The sequence below is a fragment of the Coffea arabica genome, chromosome 1c (genome assembly GCF_036785885.1).
Source record: "Coffea arabica cultivar ET-39 chromosome 1c, Coffea Arabica ET-39 HiFi, whole genome shotgun sequence".
Taxonomy (NCBI): domain Eukaryota; kingdom Viridiplantae; phylum Streptophyta; class Magnoliopsida; order Gentianales; family Rubiaceae; genus Coffea; species Coffea arabica.
Window position 1 is genome coordinate 1,073,928 of NC_092310.1, and position 22,944 is coordinate 1,096,871.

At 34.3% G+C, this 22,944-nt stretch overlaps 4 protein-coding genes across 4 annotated transcripts; all 4 read right to left on the reverse strand.

Moving 5' to 3' along the window:
* Positions 1–4,274: 4,274 nt before the first annotated feature.
* On the reverse strand, positions 4,275–5,308 carry LOC113688440 (germin-like protein subfamily 1 member 18). Its single transcript, XM_072047713.1, has 2 exons — positions 5,137–5,308; positions 4,275–5,027 (listed from the first exon to the last, which is right to left on the reverse strand). Exons 1-2 carry the CDS (start codon positions 5,261–5,263, stop codon positions 4,456–4,458), a joined length of 699 nt encoding a protein of 232 aa, XP_071903814.1. The 5' UTR covers positions 5,264–5,308; the 3' UTR covers positions 4,275–4,455.
* A 4,040-nt stretch (positions 5,309–9,348) lies between these two features.
* Positions 9,349–10,327, reverse strand: LOC113720759 (germin-like protein subfamily 1 member 14). Its single transcript, XM_072083292.1, has 2 exons — positions 10,207–10,327; positions 9,349–10,096 (listed from the first exon to the last, which is right to left on the reverse strand). Exons 1-2 carry the CDS (start codon positions 10,325–10,327, stop codon positions 9,510–9,512), a joined length of 708 nt encoding a protein of 235 aa, XP_071939393.1. The 3' UTR covers positions 9,349–9,509.
* A 2,929-nt stretch (positions 10,328–13,256) lies between these two features.
* LOC113720769 (germin-like protein subfamily 1 member 14) lies at positions 13,257–14,266 on the reverse strand. Its single transcript, XM_027245435.2, has 2 exons — positions 14,127–14,266; positions 13,257–13,991 (listed from the first exon to the last, which is right to left on the reverse strand). Exons 1-2 carry the CDS (start codon positions 14,245–14,247, stop codon positions 13,426–13,428), a joined length of 687 nt encoding a protein of 228 aa, XP_027101236.2. The 5' UTR covers positions 14,248–14,266; the 3' UTR covers positions 13,257–13,425.
* A 3,058-nt stretch (positions 14,267–17,324) lies between these two features.
* LOC113720778 (germin-like protein subfamily 1 member 14) lies at positions 17,325–18,443 on the reverse strand. Its single transcript, XM_027245444.2, has 2 exons — positions 18,270–18,443; positions 17,325–18,169 (listed from the first exon to the last, which is right to left on the reverse strand). Exons 1-2 carry the CDS (start codon positions 18,388–18,390, stop codon positions 17,601–17,603), a joined length of 690 nt encoding a protein of 229 aa, XP_027101245.2. The 5' UTR covers positions 18,391–18,443; the 3' UTR covers positions 17,325–17,600.
* Between the last annotated feature and the right edge of the window lie 4,501 nt (positions 18,444–22,944).

The window sequence follows — 22,944 nt, forward strand, 5'->3', positions numbered from 1 at the left end:
AAATCTTTACTTTCTTCTCATATTTAAATTAAATTTATTAAGCAAGAAAATGTGGGATGGAAGAAGGGGAAATTTTAACTCAATACTTCTAATTCTTGAGGTTTTGATATTAACCACTAGACAATGCCTTCAGCAAACTTTCTTCTTATTTGTTTTTGTTTTCATTTTCATATAATTTCTTCCTTTTTTTATATTACTTTTTTCAACTATTTTCACCATTTTCCTTTTCATATAATTTATTCTTTTTCTTTAATCCCCTATCTCTTTTTTTTTTTCCATTTAATAATTTACATTTTTTTAAACACCAAAACTTCCTTAACCAGAAAACTTTTTGCACCATCAAATTAGGTGGCTTTAACGGGTATGACAAGAGATCCAACTATTCTTTCTTTTCTAAATGTCTTTAATTTTTTTCATTTCTTTTTACATAATTTCTTCCTTTTTTTTCTTTACTTTTTTCAACTTTTTTCACCATTTTCTTTTCGGTTTATCTTTCTTATAGGCCTTCAGAAAGGCAAAGTCTGTAACCTGTTAGAACGGCTTGGTTTGCTCATAAAGGTGGAATTCATGGTAAACCACGATGAGTCGATGAGATATATACATGAGTAGGATAGCAAACGAATGGGCGACTTCCAAGTGCTTGTATATTTTCACAAATATTAGGTAAATGCTACATCCCATGTAGGTAGTTCCAATTGTTGACATATTTTGTGTTGGAGTGAGTTGTTGAGATGCAATATTCATTTAAATCTTTTGTCTAGATCCATTTTACCTTATCGCATTGTAAGTTTATAACTAGGTATTGTATCGTTGAGCTAAAACATACAGAAAATATTTCACTATTTCTGTGCTCTTTACAATTTGTTCATAACTTGATGCATTGTCTTTGGGACATGAGACGGCTGTAAATAATTTTTTGGTACGTTTTAATGAAATCAAAAACAGTTTTATACATGATTATATTTAGCTATATATTTTGGGTGTTACATGAATTTCCAATTAGACCTCTTCTGAGGATGCAATTTGCATACACTGCATTTTAGACACGAACTCTGTAGAAAAGTTGACACGAATTTTGAAACGCTTTTCTCTTGTTTTTCGAAGGGGTAAGATTTTGCAACACTTCGAATATTTGTTACAAGCGCTTGAAAGGTTTCATTGAGCAATTAAAAAATTTAAAGTATGGTACAGAGAGTTCATCCAGTCCATGGAGATGCTATTAAACTTATTTATGTACATATGAATGAACTACGCAGTGGAAATTTAAATATACTTATCTCTAACCATTGTTGTCAAGTACAAGTTGATTTCTTCTTGTGTCTTTGACTTCTTCTTATCTATTCTAACAAAATAAAATATGTAGAAGAAGGAAAATTAGAAGGAGAATTTAGAGTAATGATCTTCTAACCTATACCTAATCCAAAAGTGTACAATTGATGGAATATCAAAGACCATTTATAAGTTAGGTTAGAGACCCTTACTAGCAAACACAAAAATCTCTAGGGTTTCCTTCCATCATGGAAATCCTGCAAAAATTCATAACTGAAAATAATTTTTTCTAACTAATTGATTGAATAAGATATCAATTAATAAAGATATCAATCAATAATTAACAAATAGGAGATATTAATTAATTATTGATAAAATATCAATCAATTAATGAGGATATCAATCACCAATCATTATCTAATGGGAGATAATTAGTGATAATTGGTTATATTGACCTTTTCCTTTCCTGTCTCTTGCCTCCGTAGCATAGCACGTTGTGGACTTTTTCTTTCTTTCTAGTTTTTAGGTTTTTCGAAATCATACTAGGACTTGCATGTATAGATTGGCAGTTATAACTTCTAAATCATATTGGAGTTGTTGAAATTTAAATTTTTTTAGAAAGAGATTAGTTTAATTTTGCCATGTATTATTTATGCTATTTAATGTTGATGAAAATACGGGCGTAACCCTTGATGAATTATCCTTTATTTTGCATGGAACCAATTTGAATGTACTAATTCAATTCAAAACCAAAATTTAACCAACGCAATGATGCAAGGAGTGCATATTTACCCAATCAAAATTCATAGTAGAGTTTGATATATTTGTTTACATCATTGAATCAAATAATTAAAGTTAAAATTATAAGTTATCTTGCTAATTTGTTATGATTTATTCATCTTGAATAGACGTTGTTTTAAAGAACATTTCTTGTAAAAATGTGCTAAAGAATTAATTAATGACTATTAGAGAATTCTCATACGTATCAAATATCCATCATAATATTTACTAAACTTAGTTAATTTACATAATTAGGTAAAAAATTCAAATGAAGAGCCAAAAGTTGTTAGAAGAGAAAGAAAAATAAAAATAACTTTATTTAATAGAATTGTTGAGAGAAAAAAAATTCCAAGATTACTTAATCCTTTATTTATCATCCATGACACTTGATTTTCAATTAGTTATGTCATTTGTTTGTTTGTAATTGGGTATGGCACATATAGAGAAAAGTCAGTGATTGAAAATATTGCTATTAGAGACTTATACACTCTCCTGACTCTTCTTCAATTTTATTTTGAGAAACAATTCTTATTTTGCTCATTCAAGCTTAAAATGAATTCCTAGAGACATTTGAATCCACATAGGAGGAAAACAAATTTAACTAGTTTACAGCACCAGGAAACAAATTCTCAGTTGCATGACCAATAAACAAACAGAGCTTAAACGCATTTCCATTGCACTGTTTATTGTTTAGGATGTTGGTCAAACATGAACAGTCTAAAGACTCTAAATAATCGTTACATTGCAACTTTTTCAAATGATACCATACATAATTGTACAAGCTATTGAACTATGCAATACATATACAAACAGGATCCTTCTACATTTAATCATGATTCAATTCGGGTTAAAGAAACTAAAGACAACTCGTCATCTTAAAGACATTTTTATGTTTGCCAAGGAAGATGGTACTTTTCTCTTGCAATGAAGCAGCAAAGACTTGGTAGGTATCTTTTAACACATCCAAGTTTGAGCCTATGTTTTCATACTCAGACCGGATATCGACTCGATCGAACTCGGAGTCACGGGTCAACGGGTTTAATCGGAGTTGAACCGGATGATGTCATATATAAAAATTATTTAAAAATTAAAATATTGTATGTAAAATACCTAAGAGCATGTTAATATTAATAAAGGTATGTTCATATATATGTGTATATATATATAGATATATATATTTGATGTTTAAAATATATTTTTAAAAAATACAAAAAACTAGAAGAATCAAGTAGCAATTTATAATATTCAATGAAAATTAATAAGTTTAGAATTAAAATTATGGACTTAATTGAAAAATGATACCAAACTTTGGGACAACATTTATAAAGTACGAAATATTTAAGGTATATTAATAATTTTAAATAACCTTGGGGTCAAAACATAATATTAAAAATGCTTTGACCTTTTCAAAAAAACAAGGAAAGCTTTGACACAATCCGGTTCTTCCGGTTTCTATCAATACGATTTTGTAGGATAATTCGGACCAGACATTTTGCCATTTCCTGATTTGACTGATTGGACCGGTCGATCCAGTCCGAGTTAAAAAACATGAGCATAATTACGAGAAAATTCTTAAGCTCTTTCTGCCTCAAACAATTCACCTTCGTGAAGGTTGTTAAGATCTTTCTGCCTTTGATGCTGGTTGGCTGCCATTCCCTTGGTCTTTTCAATACAAACTAGCATAGTTCCACAGCAGTAGTAGTATTTGTAGACTGAGGAGCAAGGTCGAGTACCTTCTACTGCTTTAGGATAGAGAAAAATAAATAAATAAAACAACGCCAAAAGTTTCTCTAGCTTATAATTCCTGTCACCTAAATGAACAAATGATCGAACAACAATGTCATGCAAATATCTGAAATTTCTTGTTGGCTTCATTATATGCAAGATATGATAGGCTTTCATGGTGTTAACAATCTGACAAATAGATATTTTGGATTCTGCAAGGTTTTTTTTTTTTTTTTTTTTTTTTGTGGTTGTTGTTTTGGGTATGAGATTTTGCTGCACTTTGAATACTGTTTACAAGTGCTCCAAAGGCTTCACACTGGACAATTAGAGTATGGGATGGAGAGTCATCCAGTCCTTGGAGATGCAGGATGCATGCATTGTTTTAATCTGGAAGAGTTCACTTTTCCTGTAATAAAATTCTAAAAGTAAAGAAAAAACAAATTTGCTTCATTTATTGATTGTATCTGAGAGTACAAAATTAGGAAAAAAAAAGTAGCGATTCCACAAATTACATTTTTCCTATACCAAGGAAAATGCCAGTGCATTATTGTTCACAGGGTTAGTGTACTAACAACGGGATCCAAATAATGTATGATATAAAGTAATTAAGGAGACCAAAGTGTAAATTAAAGACCCAATGATTTATGCACCCTGAAGCTCCTTTGGAGGGTATTACCCATATTATGGGTAGTAGTGGTTATCCCACCAAAATTGTGACTGAAGATATTTGATGACATTCTTGTCAACTTGGAATGCTTTGGTGAGAACATCAGGATAAATGGGAGGATTTGATCCAAAAACAGCATTAGCAATGGTGATGACTCCTGGATTCTGGCTGCTTAGAGCAGCAAAAGCAACAGCATTGGAATGTCCCTGGTTGAACTGAAAATGAATGAGGCCTTCAGGGAACACAAACACATCTCCTGGATTCAAAACCTTGGTGAAGAGCTTGTTCTTCATGTTCATGCCTGGATTCGAAGTAACGAAGCCAACAAGAAGAGTGCCTTCTAAAACAACGAGGATCTCGGCAGCACGAGGGTGAGTGTGGGGAGGGTTCAAACCGTAAGGTGCAAAGTCGAGGCGTGCTAAAGAAACACCGAAAGTGTTGAGTCCTGGAATCTGGTTGACATTTACTGCTGTTACATTCGATCCGAGTGGATTTGATGTGCTTCCTGGCTTGTTAAGCCCTTGAAAGAAGAAATCTTCGGGTTTCACAAGCTTTGGATCTTTGCATATCTTTCCATTCACGAATACTGCAGTAACAAAGATCAGCTTAGTTAGTTTGTCACACATTATTTTGTTATATTTCAAGTATAACATGCAACAGTCGAGAAATTTTCGAAAGCAATATATATAGTTTACCGCCGGCATTGGCATCAGGAACGGCCACACAAAAGTCCTGCAATTGACTTGGATCAGATGCATGGACACTTGTAAAAACAAGTGCCAAGATGGCTGCAGCTATATGGAAGCGAAAAGCCATGGTCATCAGAAAGTAAGTATGGAACTGTATGAGCTAATCAGAAAGATGGAAGCTTGTTTCTTCTCTGGTGGTGGAAGGATATGTGGGAAAGATGTCTATTTATAGATATTTTTGGTTGAACTGTTCAGTCTGTTTCATTGTCTTAAAGGATACAAAATGCTCCTTAAGGTCTTTGTAGACTTTTTCTGCACAATTCAACTCATGAATGATTCTACAACAACTACTTGCACAGTTATCTTTTCCTCGTGCAAGTACGGTCAGACTGATTTGGTCATTTATTATATCAAGTCCATAAGGTCATGTAAACAGAGGATCAGGTGGCTCTCCGGTTGATATTCAGTTCAATCCAATCGTTGTAATTCTTACAATTTCTAGCATAAATTCATACGATTTCGATTTAGTTGCAAATATATTGTAGGACAGATTAGACTTTATCTCCTGTGATTTAGTATTTTTGTACATAATACTCCTATAATTTCAAAAACTATACGTAACCCTACCATTATTTCGATTAAAGTATCAAAATGACGAAATGATCATTTGTAACGGAACCTATGAAATGTTGAAATTACTCTTATTTAAAAATTAAAATGACTGAAGTGACGAAAATATATGAACATAATATGCATGATACACTAATTTCGTATGGTTTAATGTTTTACCATATAACCCCCTTGTGGTTTAATGCTTTTCAAAATATACACAAAATTCCCCTATGGTTAATAAATAATTTTCAACTTAATATAGGGGTATTTTTGATATTTTAGGTGACTCTGTTATCAATTACAAATTTCGTCACTTTGACACTTTAATTCAAATCATGAGAGAGTTATGTATAGTTTTTGAAACCGTATGGGGGCTATGTATAAAAACACTAACTCACAGGGAAGTAAAGTGTAATTTGCCCTATATTGTATGATATGACAAAATTCACGTTTACATTAAAATTGCAATATTTACACCAAATATTGTATGATTTACATAACATACGGCATTGAACAAAATTTCAACCTGATCTGTAAAAATATTTCCATGTTTACCGTATTAACTATTGGCCACATAAAGTTATATTTCCTGATGCACGGACTTTTGGCGCAGACGCGGTAGAAGCGAGACTCTTTCTTGAAGAAATTGCCTTTGAAAATGATTTAATTACTTTGCTTAATTAATTCATTAGTCACAACTAATAAAATGATGCATTAGTCACAACTAATCCATTTAAAATTCACAGACTCTATCCAACATTACATAGTAGCAGATGGGATCGGCAAGAAAGAGTCAAATTTATGAAAATGATTTAATTACTTTGCTTAATTAATTCTTTCTCATTTGGCTTCAGAACTCGAATTTCCACCTTCTTTTGCAAAACCAACGATATGTAATTATCTGTGTGTATTATATTGACTAAATGGACTACATTCTGCTTCAAGGTAATTGCATGTAAATGGACCTTTTCATTTTATGTTTTCTTGCCTTATGTATCTTAGCACGTCGATACATTCAAATTTTGGACGTAACCAATTTTCAATGACTCATTCAAATTCAAAAGCAGACTTTAAACCTAAGCATGTATATTACCCAATCATATTTCACAGCAGTGATTTGATATTTTCCTTTACATCGTTAATTAAAGTTAGAATTATAAATTATCTTGCTCATTCATATGATTCATTCATCTTGAACAGACCTTGTCTTGAAAATTTGGGGAAATTTTCATGCAAAAACTGAGCTAAAGAATTATTTTTAATGGATATTCATTAACCAACCTTGTTTATGTATCAATATTGCGATTGCAATATTTATTAAGCTTAGTTACTTTATATAATTAGAATAATAGTCCAAATGAAAGGGAAAAATGATACTTTGGGTCCCCAATATTTGGAAATTGGACAATTTCTGTTCCTAAAAATTCATTGAGAATACATTTTGTCCCTATAATTCCAATCTGCAATCACTTTATTCTAGCAAATCAACCAATTTGGATGGAAAATTTTTTGACAAATAGCTCATTTAGTCCTTTCACTTTTTATGCAAAGTGTTTTAGTCCATGATGTTTTAATCCCATTTAGTCTTTTTACTTTTTCTCTCACCCAAAAAATAGTTCTTATTTCACTTCCTTCCATCACCAATTACACCGGTATTAAAAGGGTGTGACCAAAATTTTCAACTTTCTCTTTAAGAAAAAAAAATCTTTACTTTCTTCTCATTTTTAAATTTATTTTTTTAAGCAAGAAAATGTGGGATGGAAGAAGGGGGAATTTTAACTCAATACTTCTAATTCCTGAGTTTTTGATTTTAACCACTAGACAATGCCTTCGGCAAACTTCTTCTTATTTGTTTTTGTTTTCTTTTTCATATAATTTCTTCCTTTTCTTTTTTACTTTCTTCAACTATTTTCACTATTTTCCTTTTCATATAATTTATTCTTTTTCACTAATCCTCTATGCCTCTCTCTCTCTCTCTCTCCCCCCCATTTAATACATTTACTTTTTTTTTAAAACACCAAAACTTCCTTGACTAGAAAAATTTTTGCACCATCAAATTAGGCTGCTTTAATGGGCATGACAAGGGGTCCAACCATTCGTTCTTTGTTAAAATGTCTTTTTACATAAAATATAAAGAAAATGGACAAGTAGACAAAGGTAAAAGGGAGAAAAAGAAATAAAATAATAATTAATATAAAGGGGAACTTTTGTCCTAAAACATAAATTAGGGGAGCAAAGTGCCTATTTATTGAATAGAGGGGTAAAGCATAATTAAGGGTAAAGTTTAGGAGAGTTTAATGCTTTTAACCCTTCATTTTACCTTATCGTAAGCTTATAATAGGCTTGTATCGCGGAGCTAAATAATGTTTTGGTATGTATCAATGAAATCAAAAACAGTTTTATACACGATTATATTTGGCTATATATTTTTGTTGTTACATGAATTTCCAATTAGACCTCTTTTCAGTATGCATATACTGCATTTAGCTAGACACGAAGTCCCTGGAGAAGTTCACATCAATGTGGGATATGATACCTTTCCGTGGTGTTAACAACCTAACATATTTTGGATTCGGGATAATTTTAGATACCTCCCTCGATGTTTCTGATAATTACACTTAAATGCCCTCTAAAATTAAAAATTACACTCACCTCCCTTTGATGGACATATTTGATAAATATTGTAGCCTTTATCATTAAAAGGAAGTTAAAAAAATAGGAAAAGGTATTGACACATAAATTTTTGTCAACTTTAGCCTCTTTATATTTTGAACGAAACATTTACCATGTTGCTTATAAAAATTAATTAAAAAAGAGAAAAAAGATATAGAAAGCAGTAGGGATCCTCTCAATATAACAAAGAGTACATATACAATTCTGCACTTTTGACCGTTAAATGTAAGAAGAGCTGGATATGTTGCAATGGCTCTATCTTGGTAGCTCATAAGCTAGATAAAGTGTAAAAATGCATGCTATTTTCAACTCTTGACATTCTTCCTCTCTATGGCAGTTAAGGAATAATAAATCAATTTTGCTTCTCATGATAACATTTGAGAAATGACATAATCAATTTTTCTTTTGCAGATGCTTGTGCCAAGAAGCAAATAAAAAAAATACTGTTGTTGTAGGCAATTTTTTTCTCACATTTTTGCAATAATATCAGTCACAACATTTTGAGGGTAAGTTGGTCATTAGGAGGCTTTTGGTGCTGCCATGTTGTCAAATCCATCACAGAGGGGAGGTAAGTGTAATTTTGAATTTTAGAGGGTATTTAAGTGCAATTGTTAGAAACTTCAAGAGATGTATCTGAAATTATCCCTTAGGATTTAGCAACGCTTTTTCTTGTTCTTCAAAGGGGGCGAGATTTTGCAACACTTCGAGTACCTGTTACAAGCGCTCCAAAGGTTTTTCTACTGAACAATTAAAATTTAAAGTATGGTATAGAGAGTTCATCCAGTCCGTGGAGATGCATGATGCATTCTTTTAATCTAACAGAGTTCATCTTTCCTGTATCCAAATGTAAAAGAAAAAACAAATGTACTTCATATATTGATTATAACTTTAGGGTACAAAATTAAGAAAAAATGTAGTGACCATAAATTGCATTTGCCTGTACCACAAAAAATGCCAATTTATTACACTTCATCGAACTATTGTGCTAACAAAGGGGTCCAAATAATGTATGATTTAAGTAAGGAGATCGAAGTGTAAATGAAGGACCCAATTATTCATGCATCCTGAAGCTCCTGTGGAGAGTATTACCCATATTACGGGTAGTAGTGGTTATCCCACCAAAATTGTGACTGAAGATATTTGATGACATTCTTGTCAACCTGGAATGCTTTAGTGAGAACATCACGAGAAATGGGAGGCTTTGATCCAAAAACAGCATTAGCAATGGTGATGACTCCTGGATTCTGGCTGCTTAGAGCAGCAAAAGCAACAGCATTGGTCTGTCCTTGGTTGAACTGAAAATGAATGAGGCCTTCAGGGAACACAAACACATCTCCTGGATTCAAAACCTTGGTGAAGAGCTTATTCTTCATGTTCATGCCTGGATTCGAAGTAACGAAGCCAACAAGAAGAGTGCCCTCTAAAACAACAAGGATCTCGGTAGCACGAGGGTGAGTGTGGGGAGGGTTCAAACCATAAGGTGCAAAGTCGAGACGTGCTAAGGAAACACCTAAAGTGTTGAGTCCTGGAATCTGGTTCACATTAACTGCTGTTACATTGGACCCGAGTGGATTTGCTGTGCTTCCAGGCTTGTTAAGCCCTGGAAAGAAGAAATCTTCGGGTTTAACGAGCTTTGGATCCTTGCATATCTTTCCATTGACAAATACTGCATTAGCCAAGATCAAAAAAAGTTAGCATGCCTCGTATTAACTAGTACCTTAGCGAAGCATAACATTGTAATACTGTTAAATAAGACAGTCATGAGATTTTTCATGGTAATAGAGAGTTTACCTCCGGCATTGGCATCAGGAACTGCAACACAGAAATCCTGCAATGGACTTGGATCAGATGCATGGACAACTGCAAAAACAAGTGTCAAGATGGCTGCAGCTATATGGACGCGAACTGCCATGGTTATCAGATTAAGGAAGTATCTAACTATATGAGCTAATTAGAAGGATGGTAACTTGTTTCTTCGCTGGTGGTGGAAGGATATGTGGGAAAGATGCCTATTTATAGCCACTTTTGGTACGTTGAACTGGTCATTATATTTTCTCTTCTTGAAGATTAAAAAATGCCACATTGTCTATGTGTACTATTTTTGCACAATTCAACCGGCGAAAGAATCTGCAACCACTACTTTCGACTTCGTCATTTTCAGTAAGACTGATTAATAGCGTGTAAATGGACTTTTTCATTTCCTGTTTCTTGTCTGTGTACGTAACTTAGAAAGAGAATGGACTTTTTCTTTCTTTTTATGTTTTCAAAATCTACTCTGGACTTGCGTATATGCAGATTGGTAAGTTCTGACTTCTAATGACTGCTTTTAAAATCACCTTGGTTTATTATTGCCATATTTTATTTAAGCTATTAAATGTTGAAGAAAATAATGATGTAACGCTTGATTAGTTTACCAAATTTTGGATGAAACCAATTTTCATTTACTCATTCAATTTAATACCAGATTTTACACCCATCATTTTTGTATATTTACCCAATCAGATTTCATAAAGAATTAATTATGGATATTCGTCCACTAGACTTGTAGAGAATTATCATATGTAGCAATATATCAATTATAGTATTTACTAAACTAAGTACTTTATATGATAAAAAAATAGTTCAAATTGACACTTTTTGTCCCCAATATTATGGGGTTGGACAATTTCCGTTCATAAAGTTTCATTGAAAACACATTTAGTCCCTATGAGTTCAATTTACGACCAATTTGGATGGGCAATTTTTTTTTTCTTTTTTGCAAATTGCTCATTGAATCCTTTGACTTTTTACATAAAGTGTCTTTTGTCCTTGATCTTTAATTTTATCTCAAGTGGTATTGTTTTTTGTCTAACACTAAAAGTAGTTCTTATTTCCCTTCCTTCCACCACCCAGGGGCATTCAAAGGGTATGACCAAAATTTCGGATTTCTCTTCAAGAAAAAGTTCTTTACTTTCTTGGTAAAGGGGGGAGTGGGATTTAAACAGTGGGAAAGAAGAATGGGGGGGGGGGGGTTTGAACCTAGGATTAATTTCTAAAGTCTAAACCTTAATCAGTAGACTAAAATCTCCTCAACAAACTTTCTTTCTGTTTGTTTTGTTTTGTTTTTTATTTAATTTCTTCCTTTTCTTTTTTTGCTTTCTTCAACTATTTTCAACTATTTTCCTTTTTTATATATAATTTATTGTTTTCCTCTAATCCCTCATCTTTGTTCTTTCATTTAGTGCCTATACTTTTTTTTAAACACCAAAACTTGCTTAGTCAAAAAAAATTTTCCACCAGCAAATTAGGTAGCTTCAAAAGGCATGACAAAGGGTTTAAATATTCTTAAAAAGGAAAGAAAAAACGTCCTTGTGTTTTTTTAGAATTAATCTTTCCTACATAGTACATTGTTAGTGTATGAACTTTATTACACTAGTTAGTGTAGATGTATGCCAAACAATCTTTATTCAAATTTCAGATTCTTTCATTTGCGCACATGGCAGGTATCCAATATGCTCATGCAAAATATTGCTATACTAATAATGTAGAGAAGATTCATTACTATTTTTTAAAAATAATTTCTTCCTTTTCTTGTCTAGAAAAGAGGAGAAGCAACTCGAAAGAAAGATGCAGAGTAGACAAAGAAAGACAGGGAGCACAGGAAAGAGAGGGAAGCTGCAAGAGCTAGGGGTGTTCAAGAAAAGCTAAAAATGTCGGGTAATCCAGATACCCGAATTAGTCCAAATTGAAAAATAGGGTAACTTACTTGAAATTTTGAAAATGGTTAGATTATTCGAACCAAGTTGACATAAATATGTTAGAATATAATTTTTTTTTACTTTTAAAAACCACAATTATCCGAATCTTCGCGCATGTGTATGGTTGGTTAGGGTAACCAATACTCAAACCTCAATCTTTAACCATTTAGTCATTTACTTGTAAATTAAGTTAGGAGATCTATTACACATTTATATTTTCTTTTTGGATTAATCTAATCTACACTGACAGTGTATACACTACTAGCGTTGGATAAATGACAACTATGCAAAATTTGAATTTGAAATTCAACTTTTGCACATATATCATGAATCTAACGATTATAGTGTATACACCGTTAGTGTAGGAAAGATTTATTCTTTCTTTTTAACTTATCAATTAACTAGTTAATCTTAACTCTCTGTTATATCTCACTCCACTACTTTTGTTACATCTCACTCCACTACTTTTGTTACTTTTCCTCTATCCAAAATTTTTTGAGCTGTCATTTTTGGTTGTCGAGCAACCTATTATCGTTGAAAAATGGTTTGATAGTTTTAAGAAATGGAGGCAAGGACAAAAATGTTTAGAATATTCAGCATTTGAGTTATGTGATGTTTATTGATTATGTAACGTTTTAGTCATGTGTTTTGTTGGTGAGTTTATAGAGTTATGGACTGTAGGATCTTATTTAATTTGGATAAGTATTGTATTATTTTCTTAGTTAACTTAATTTTGTCTTTTCCATCTAAGTACAAGAGGGTTAGGTTACCCTCTATACCCAACATTTCATATATTTTGGATTTTGCAAGGCTTTTTGTTTCCTTTTTCCTTCAAAGGCGAGATTTTCCAGCACTTTTTTTTTTTATAAAGATTTTCCAGCACTTTGAATACTTATTACAAGAGCTCCAAAGGTTTTATATCGAACAATTAAAATTTAAAGAGTGGTACAGAGAGTTCATCCTTTTCTTGGAGATGCATGCACATTCCTTTAATCTAACAAAGTTCATCTTTCCTGTATCCAGGAGTAAAAGAAAAATAAATGTTCTTCACATATTGATTATAAATCTGGGTACAAAACATAGAGGAAAAACTGTAGTGACCATAAATTGAATTTTCCTATACCACGGAAAATGCCAATATATTATTCTTCATACAACGATTGTACTAACAAAGGGGTCCCAAATAATGTATAATTTAAAAATTAAGGAGATCAAAGTGTAAATTAAGGACCCAATTATTTATGCATCCTGAAGCTCCTTTAGAGGGTATTAGCTAGTAGTGGTTATCCCACCAAAATTGTGACTGAAGATATTTGATGACTTTCTTGTCAACCTGGAATGCTTTGGTGAGAACATCAGGAGAAATGGGAGGGTTTGATCCAAAAACAGCATTAGCAATGGTGATGACTCCTGGATTCTGGCTGCTTAGAGCAGCAAAAGCAACAGCATTGGTCTGTCCTTGGTTGAACTGAAAATGAATGAGGCCTTCAGGGAACACAAACACATCTCCTGGATTCAAAACCTTGGTGAAGAGCTTATTCTTCATGTTCATGCCTGGATTCGAAGTAACGAAGCCAACAAGAAGAGTTCCCTCTAAAACAACAAGGATCTCGGTAGCACGAGGGTGAGTGTGGGGAGGGTTCAAACCATAAGGTGCAAAGTCGAGGCGTGCTAAGGAAACACCTAAAGTGTTGAGTCCTGGAATCTGGTTCACATTAACTGCTGTTACATTGGACCCGAGTGGATTTGCTGTGCTTCCAGGCTTGTTAAGCCCTGGAAAGAAGAAATCTTCGGGTTTCACAAGCTTTGGATCCTTGCATATCTTTCCATTGACAAATACTGCATTAGCCAAGATAAAAAAAAAAAGTTAGTATGTCACACATTAACTGGTATATTAGTGTTTTTTCTTTTGATAAGTAATATAATGGCACCAATTAAGACAGTCATGAAAATTTTAAAAACAATATAGTTTACCGCCAGCATTGGTATCAGGAACTGCGACACAAAAATCCTGCAATGGACTTGGATCAGATGCATGGACAATTGTAAAAACAAGTGCCAAGATGGCTGCAGCTATGTGCAAGCGAAAAGCCATGCTTATCAGAGAGGAAGTATCAAACTATACGAGCTAGTTAGAAAGATGAAAAGTTGTTTCTTCTCAGATTGTGGATGAATATGTGGTAAAGATTCCTATTTATAGCTATCTTTGGTTGAACCAGTCATTATGTTTTCCTATCTCAACGATTAGAAAAATGCCACATTGTCTTCCTAATCTATTTTTGTACAACTCAACCAACGAATGATTCTGCAACAACTACCTGTGACTTCTCATTTTCTTTCCTCTTGCAAGTATAGAAAGACTGATTCGGTCATTTAGGACATTCCCACGAAGTGGTATACTGATACAAGGTGTTGACGGACCAAGTAACTGGTAAGACCTTTTCTTGAAGAGATGGCCTTTGATATTTCTTGCTTCCAGATGTTTACTTTCTTACCTCAGTAAAACGATGCATTAGTTGCAACTAATCAGTTTGAAATTCGCAGACTCAATCCAGCTTTACAAAGTAGCATCTGGGATTAGCACGAAAGAATCAAATATATGGAAATCGTCTGGGAGTAAAGGACCTAGTTACTTCACATAATTATACAAAGATGGCTTAGAACTTGAATTGCAAACTTCTTTGGCAAAACCTATGATATGTAATTATATGTGCATATTTTAGCTAGCTGGAATACCAAGCATTCATTTCCTATTTCCTGTCTGTGCAAATAATTCCTGCTAGCGGGTGATAAATATTCCAATCAATAGCACCTAAATATATAGACCCCTTTTCATTACCTGTTTCTTGTCTGTGTAACTCAGCGCATTTCTGGACTTTTTCTTTCCAAAATCATCTCAGAACTTGCCAAATTGCAGCTTGGAAGTTCAAAGTTAATTCTACCTTCTAAGTGACTGCTTAACCTTCTTAGTTTGATATTGCCGTGTTCTATTTAAGCTATTAAATATTGGAAAAGAAAGGAAGATGTAACCCTTGATTAATTATCCAAAATTTTGGATGAAACCAATTTCAATTCACTCAATTCAATTTAAAATCCAGATTTCAAACCCATTAATTACCCTATTAATTATTGGAGTAATTTATATTTTCATTTACATCAAAATGAGTGAATTATTTGAAGTTAAAATCAGGTTTATGGTTCGACAACTAGGTTTGATAACTGGGGAGCAGAAATGGTGTAAAAAGGGATGGGAGGGTTAAAAAGAATATTTGAAGCTAAAATCATAAATTATCCTGCTCATTTATATGATTTGTTCATCTTGAACAGACATTGTCTTGAATACTTAGGAAAATTTTCTTGTAAGACTAAAAGAACTAATTTTAAAGAATATTCATATTAAGCACACTTGTAGAGAATTATCATATGTATTAATCTATCGATTATAATATTTATTAAACTTAATTTATACGATCAGGAAAAATAGTTTGAAAGGGAAAATGATACTTTTCCTCTCCAATATTTAGTGCTTGGAAAAATTTCACCCACAAAGTTTCATTGCGAATACATTTAGTTCCTACAAATTTAATTTATAATCAATAGTACAAGTGAGAGCAAATCAACCAATTTGGGTGGAAAAAAAATTGACAAATAGCTCGTTTAGTCCCTCAACTCTTTTTTTTTTTTGTAAATTATCTTTTTTTCTTAATAAATAAAAAATGATATTTTATTTTATCCTGTTTAATGCTTCTATTTTTTTTCCAACCCCAGAAGTACTTTTTGATTTCACTTCCTTCAACCTTCAAATGCGACAATGTTGATGAGCATGACCAAAATTTCAACCTTTCTTTAAAAAAAGAAAAACTTCACTTTTCTTGTAGTTTTTTTATTTTCTTTTGTACATAAATTCTTTGTTTTCCTTTTTACTTTCTTTTGCTATTTTTGACACTTTCCTTTCTTCTTTTTGTCTGGTCCCTGATTTTTTTTTTCTATTTAGTCCTTTTATTTTTTCCCCTTAAATACCATTTGCCATAAAACTTTTTCCATCACCAGACTCGGTGGCTTAAAAGGGCATGACAAACTGTTCATATTCTTTTTCAAAAAAAGGAAATCTATAATTTTTTTATTTCTTTTTATGTTATTCCTTCATTTTCTTTTTTGCATTTTTAGTTTAAGAATCTTATTAAATTAGAACTATAGATGCGTGTTAAATAATATTTACTCAAATTTCAAAATTTTCATTTGCACATGTAGCATGCATTCCAATCCCACTCGTATTAAAAAAAAAACTACTACATTGAAAATCTAAACATTATTTCTTTTCTTTTTATATAATTTTTTTCCTTTTCTTTTTCAAAAGAGGAAGAAGAGGCAGCACGAGTGATAGATGCAGAGTAGATAAAGGAAGAGTCTGAATTATTGAAAAGGGAGAGAGAAGCTGCCAAGATTACTTTACAGATGGACATAGATGATTTTGTTCTCTCTCTAATTTGAGATTGAGCTTGAGGACAATCTAATGGCTACATCTTAGTTGTTAGGTGAATTTCCAATTATACTTCTTTTCAGTATATTGAATACATTTCAATGGTGTTAACAAACTCACATATTGATATTTTTGTTTTCGCAATGGTTTTTATTATTTATTATTTTTTTGGTGTGAGATTTTGCAGCGCTTTGAATTAAGGGTGCAAACGAATCGAATCGAGTCGAGTTTTGATCTAATCGAATCGAGTCTCAACTTAGTTTTATGAAATTTGAATTCGAGCTCGAGTTTGACGAGTTCAAAATGTAAAGTTCGAGTTCGAACTCGACTAAAATTCGAGTCAAGCTCAAACTTAAAAAAAAAAAATTATTTTATTTTAAAAAATGAATAAAATAATAATTTTTCAGAATAATATATATATATATATATATATATAATCTTGTTGGCTCGCGAGTTAACAAGTTGAATATCTTTAAGCTCGAGTTTGACTTGATCAGTTCAAGCTCGAGTCAAGCTCGGATTCGAGCTGCTCGCGAGCTGTTTGATTCATTTGCAGTCGTACTTCAAATACTTCTTACAAGTGCTCCAAAGGTTTTTCATTGCACAATGAAACTATGGTAAGAAGAATTCATCCAATCTGTGGAGATGCGTTCTTTTAATCAGACAAAATTCATCTTTCTAGAATCCAAAAATAAAAGAAGACAAATGTGGTTCATATATTGATTATATCACAGGGTACAAAAAAATTAAGAAAAGAGGTAGTGATTTATAAATTGCATTTTCCTGTAAGGTGGGAAATGCCAATGTATTAATCTATGTAGAACCGTTGTAGTAACAAAGGGGCCGAAATAATGCTGGATTTTGGAGTCATTCCATATGGAGATCAAAGTGGAAATGACCCAATTATTTATGCTTCAACAGATTACTGTTGCACCCCGAATCTCCTTTGGTTTCAAGAGTTACCCATACTACGGGTAGTTGTTATCCCACCAAAATTGGGACTGAAGTTTTTTGATGACATTGTTTCCAACCTGGAATGCTTTGGTAAGAACATCAGGAGAAATTGGAGGATCTGATCCGAATACAGCATTAGCAATGGTGATGACTCCTGGATTCTGGCTGCCTAAACCAGCAAAAGCAACAGCATTTGAATGTCCTTGGTTGAATTGGAAATGAATGAGGCCTTGGGGGAACACAAACACATCTCCTGGATTCAAAACCTTGGTGAAGAGCTTATTCTTCATGTTCATGCCCGGATTCGAAGTAACAAAACCAACAACTAGAGTACCCTCCAAAACAAAGAGGACCTCGGTAGCACGAGGGTGAATGTGGGGAGGGTTCAAACCATAAGGCGCAAAATCGATGCGTGCTAAGGAAACACCTAAAGTGTTGAGCCCTGGAATTTGGTTGACATTTACTGCTGTTACATTGGACCCGAGTGGATTTGCTGTGCTTCCAGGTTTGTTAAGCCCTGGAAAGAAGAAATCTTCGGGTTTCACAAGCTTTGGATCCTTGCATATCTTTCCATTGACAAATACTGCATTAGCCATGATTCAACTTAGTTAGTTTGTCAAACATAGTTAGAATTCAAGTATAATATACAAGAGTCAAGAAATTTTTGAAGTAATCTAGTTTACCTCCGGCATTGGCATCAGGAACTGCCACACAAAAATCCTGCAGTGGACTTGGATCAGATGCATGGACAACTGTAAAAACAAGTGCCAAGATGGCTGCAGCAATATGGATCCGAACTGCCATGGTTATCACAAAAGAGGTATCAAACTATGTGAACTAATTAGAAGGATGGTAACTTGTTTCTTCTCTGGTGGTGGAAGGACATGTGGGAAAGATGCCTATTTATAGCCACTTTTGGTACGTTGAACTGGTCATTATATTTTCTTATCTTAAAGATTAAAAAATGCCACATTGTCTATGTGTACTATTTTTGCACAATTCAACCGACGAAAGTTTCTGCAACCACTACTTTCGACTTTGTCATTTTCAGTAAGATAGCGTGTAAATGGACCTTTTCATTTCCTGTTTCTTGTCTGTGTACGTAACTTAGAAAGTGGATGGACTTTTTCTTTCTTTTTATGTTTTCAAAATCTACTCTAGACTTGCGTATATGCAGATCGGTAAGTTCTAACGTCTAGTGATTGCTTTTTAAATCACCTTGGTTTATTATTGCCATATTTTATTTAAGCTGTTAAATGTTGAAGAAAATATAGATGTAACCCTTGATTAGTTTTCCAAATTTTCGATTTTACAAATATAGATGAAACGGATTTTCATTTACTCATTCAATTCAATACCGGCCAACAGCCTCTTGGGGATAAAGGAATCAAACCTTGCCTCCCACCCGTCACTACCAGCCACTATATGTGGCTTTGTCCGACGGTGGTTCCCATGCTACAAACAAATTTATTTCAATTCAATACCAGATTTTACACCTGTGTTTGTAGCCACATTCTGTGGCTTCCTTCATGGTGGTTCTCGTGCGACAAAAAAAAAATTTCAATTCAATACCAGATTTTACACCATGCTCGTATATTTACCCAATCAAAGTTCATAGCAGTGTTTTGATATTTTCGTTTACTTCGTAGATTTGAATAGTTAAAGTTAAAATTAGAAACTATCTTAATCATTTGTATGATGTATTCCTTGAACAGACCTTGGCTTGAAAATTTGGGGAAAATTTCTTGTAAAAATTGAGATAATGAATTAAGTTTTTGATAGACTGCAATTTATCTATTTATTTTATTATTATTTTCCCTATTACCTGACTTGATGTGGATTAATTACTGGATTCTACTCATTTTTCTTAATTTACGTATATTTCAGGGAGTAAAACGAAAATATGATAACAGGTGCCAAATTGACAGGAAAAGAATTCCAGGAAAATTTGGGGAAATTTTTGTTATGACCCAATTCCAGAAATGAAGAAAAGAATTGAGGTGGGGGTTTAGGGAAGAGATTAAAGTCAGAAATTAGGGAGAATGAGAAAGGCTTATTGATTTCATCTTCCAGAATGAATCCGTAGTACACGGGAGAAGCTTATTTATCAAGCTTCTAGTCACTTCCTATAACAGAATAACTACTTGCTACTCTAGTCGGTTGAGCTGTAACTTCTCCAACTATCCTATGATATCAGAATATTGCCAAAACATAGCACTAATGGATTTATTATACAAGGCATAACATTGCCCCCCCTTAAGAATCCTATCCCCTACTCCCTAGGATTAAAATCTGGGAATTGTCCCTTGAGCACCGTCCAATCTTCCCATGTTGCTTCTGCAGGAGGCATGTTCACCCAATGCACCAGTACTTGAGTGATTGCAGAGTTTCCCCTCTTTATCATTCTTCTATCCAAGATGGCTTGAGGGGCCACCTTCACAGTGCCATCATCCATAACTTGAGGCAAACTACCACTCACGGATACACCCTTAGCAGTCCTTTTCAACATAGATACATGGAATACCGGATGAATGAGAGCATCTGCCGGTAACTCCAGTTTGTAAGCTGCCGGTCCAATCTTCTGTAAAATTTTAAAAGGCCTATAGTATTTGGATGAAAGCTTCAGATTTCTTCTAAGTGCTATAGAGCTTTGTCTATATGGTTGAAGCTACAAGTACACCTTATCTCCTACTTCAAAACTTCTCTCCACCCTATGCTTATCTGCATTCTGCTTCATCCTATTCTGAGCTACCTCCAGATTTTCCTTCAACAGTCTATCCCAATCTTGTCTTTCCTTCACCCAATTTGCAGCAATTGAGGGGTTTTCTGCAGATGGCAACAAGCTAATTTGAGGGGGAGGATAACCATAAAGAGCCATGAAAGGAGTCATCTGTAAAGCCGAGTGGTAATTGGTGTTATACCACCACTCAGCTGCAGTCAACCATTGTCTCCATTTGGTGGGCTGCTGGAAGGTCATGCACCTTAGATAGGTCTCTAAGCACCTATTCAATCTTTCTGTCTGTCCATCAGATTGTGGATGGTAAGCAGATGATAAGCATAACTCGGTACCCACTTTTGAGAATAAGTCCTGCCAAAAAGCACTGGTAAAAACCTTGTCTCTATCTGAGACTATGCTAAGAGGTAGGCCATGTAATCTGTAAACATGATCAAAGAAGAGCTGAGCTACATCTTGAGCTGTGTAATTGCTAGTAAGGGATATGAAATGTCCATATTTGGAGAATCTGTCAATGACCACCAGAATGGTGTCATGCCCATGGTTTAAAGTCACGGTCGCGGTCACGGGCACGGCCCGGAACGTTCCACATCGGTCTCGGCATATCAGTCGCGGTTTCGGTGAGACGCAAATTTTAAAGTATTTAATCTTCTAAAAATTGTTAATAATATAAAAAAGTAGGCTAAATAAAAATAATTAAAAAATAGCAAAAGAAATAGCCAAGTCAATCCGTCGCGGTGTGACTCGGCTGATTTCTCGTCTTGACTCGGGATAACTCGGTGTGACTCGGCCGAGTCAATCCGTCGCGGTGACGACTCGGCCGATTTCTCGGCGAGTCAAGTATTTCGGTATCGTTTCGTCACGGTATCGCATCGGTAGGGGCCGAGACGGTGACGACTCGGCCGAGTCGTCTCGGTCTCGGCCGAGACTTCGAACCATGGTCATGCCCCTTAGATTTGGGAAGTCCTTCTATAAAATCCAGGGAAATATGCTGCCACGCTTGTTCAGGTATTAGTAAGGGATGTAGTAGTCCCAGATATTTTCCTGACTCTGCTTTACTCCTTTTACAAGTATCACAGGCCTGCACCATTTGTTCCACATCTCTTTTCATTCCTGGCCAGTAAAAATACAGCTTCATTCTATGATAGGTGCCACTATTACCGGAATGACCACCAACTGGAGAATCATGCATGCATTCCATCAGCTTCCTCCTCAGATCAGTAGCATTCCCCACAAAAATTCTACCCTTGAACTTGATGATACCATGATCATAAGTATAATCTGTCGAAGAGACTCCATTAGTGGACAGATTTAGCAATAGTTCCTTAGCATTAGCATCTCCATTGTAGCTCTGAGTAACTTCCTGGAGCCATGCAGGCCTCACTACTGATATTGCATTCAATTCAATTTGCTCATTTTCACCCCTTCTTGACAAGGCATCAGCAACAATATTTTCCCTTCCCCTCCTGTACTGAATCTCATAATCCATTCCCATCAGTTTAGAGAGCCATTTTTGTTGTAAGGGAGTAGTGATTCTCTGGTCTAGCACATATTTGAGACTTTCATGGTCCGTCTTAATGATAAAATGTGCTCCCATCAAATAATGCCTCCATTTGGTCACTGCAACAATTAGGGACAGCAACTCCTTCTCATATATTCACATCCCAAGATTTTTATTTGCTAGTACCTGACTCATATATGCTATTGGTCTTCCTTGTTGCATCAACACAGCTCCTAGAGCTTTTTGGCTGGCATCAGTCTCTAGGATGAAAGGTTTAGTAAAATCCGGTAATGCTAATACAGGGGTAGAACTCATGGCACATTTCAACTGGCAGAAAGCATTCTTAGCTTCGGTACTCCACTCAAAGGAATCTTTCTTTAACAAATCAGTCAAAGGTTTAGCTATCAACCCATAGCCCTTAACAAACCTTCGATAATACCCGGTCAACCCAAGAAAACCCCTTAATGCTTTGACAGAATCAGGTCGTGGCCAGGATACCATGCTCTCTACCTTTGTAGGATCAGTTACTACTCCATCCTTGGTGACGATGTGTCCCAAGTACTCAACCTGTGGCTGACCAAAAGTGCATTTGGAGAGTTTGGCATAAAGTTTATGATATCTGAGAGTGTCCAGAACTTGTTTAAGGTGAATAAGATAGGTAGTCAAATCTGGGCTATATACTAAAATATCATCAAAGAAGACTAATACGAATTTTCTGAGGAAAGGGCTAAAAATTGAATTCATGAGTGCTTGAAAGGTTGTCGGGGCATTAGTAAGCCCAAATGGCATAACAAGGAATTCAAACAATCCAGTGTGAGTTCGAAAGGCTGTTTTGGGTATATCATGGGGATGCATTCTGATCTGGTGATAACTAGATCTGAGATCAATTTTGGAAAATACTTTGGAACCATGGAGCTCGTCCAAGAGATCATCAATGATAGGGATGGGAAATTTGTCCTTAATGGTGATTTCATTTAACTGTCTATAATCAATACAAAACCTCCAGGTTTCATCTTTTTTTTAACTAGCAAGACAGGTGAAGCGAAAGGGCTATGACTAAGCTGAATAATGCCATTAACTAGCATTTCCTGAACTTGTTTTTCAATTTCATTCTTATGAGTAT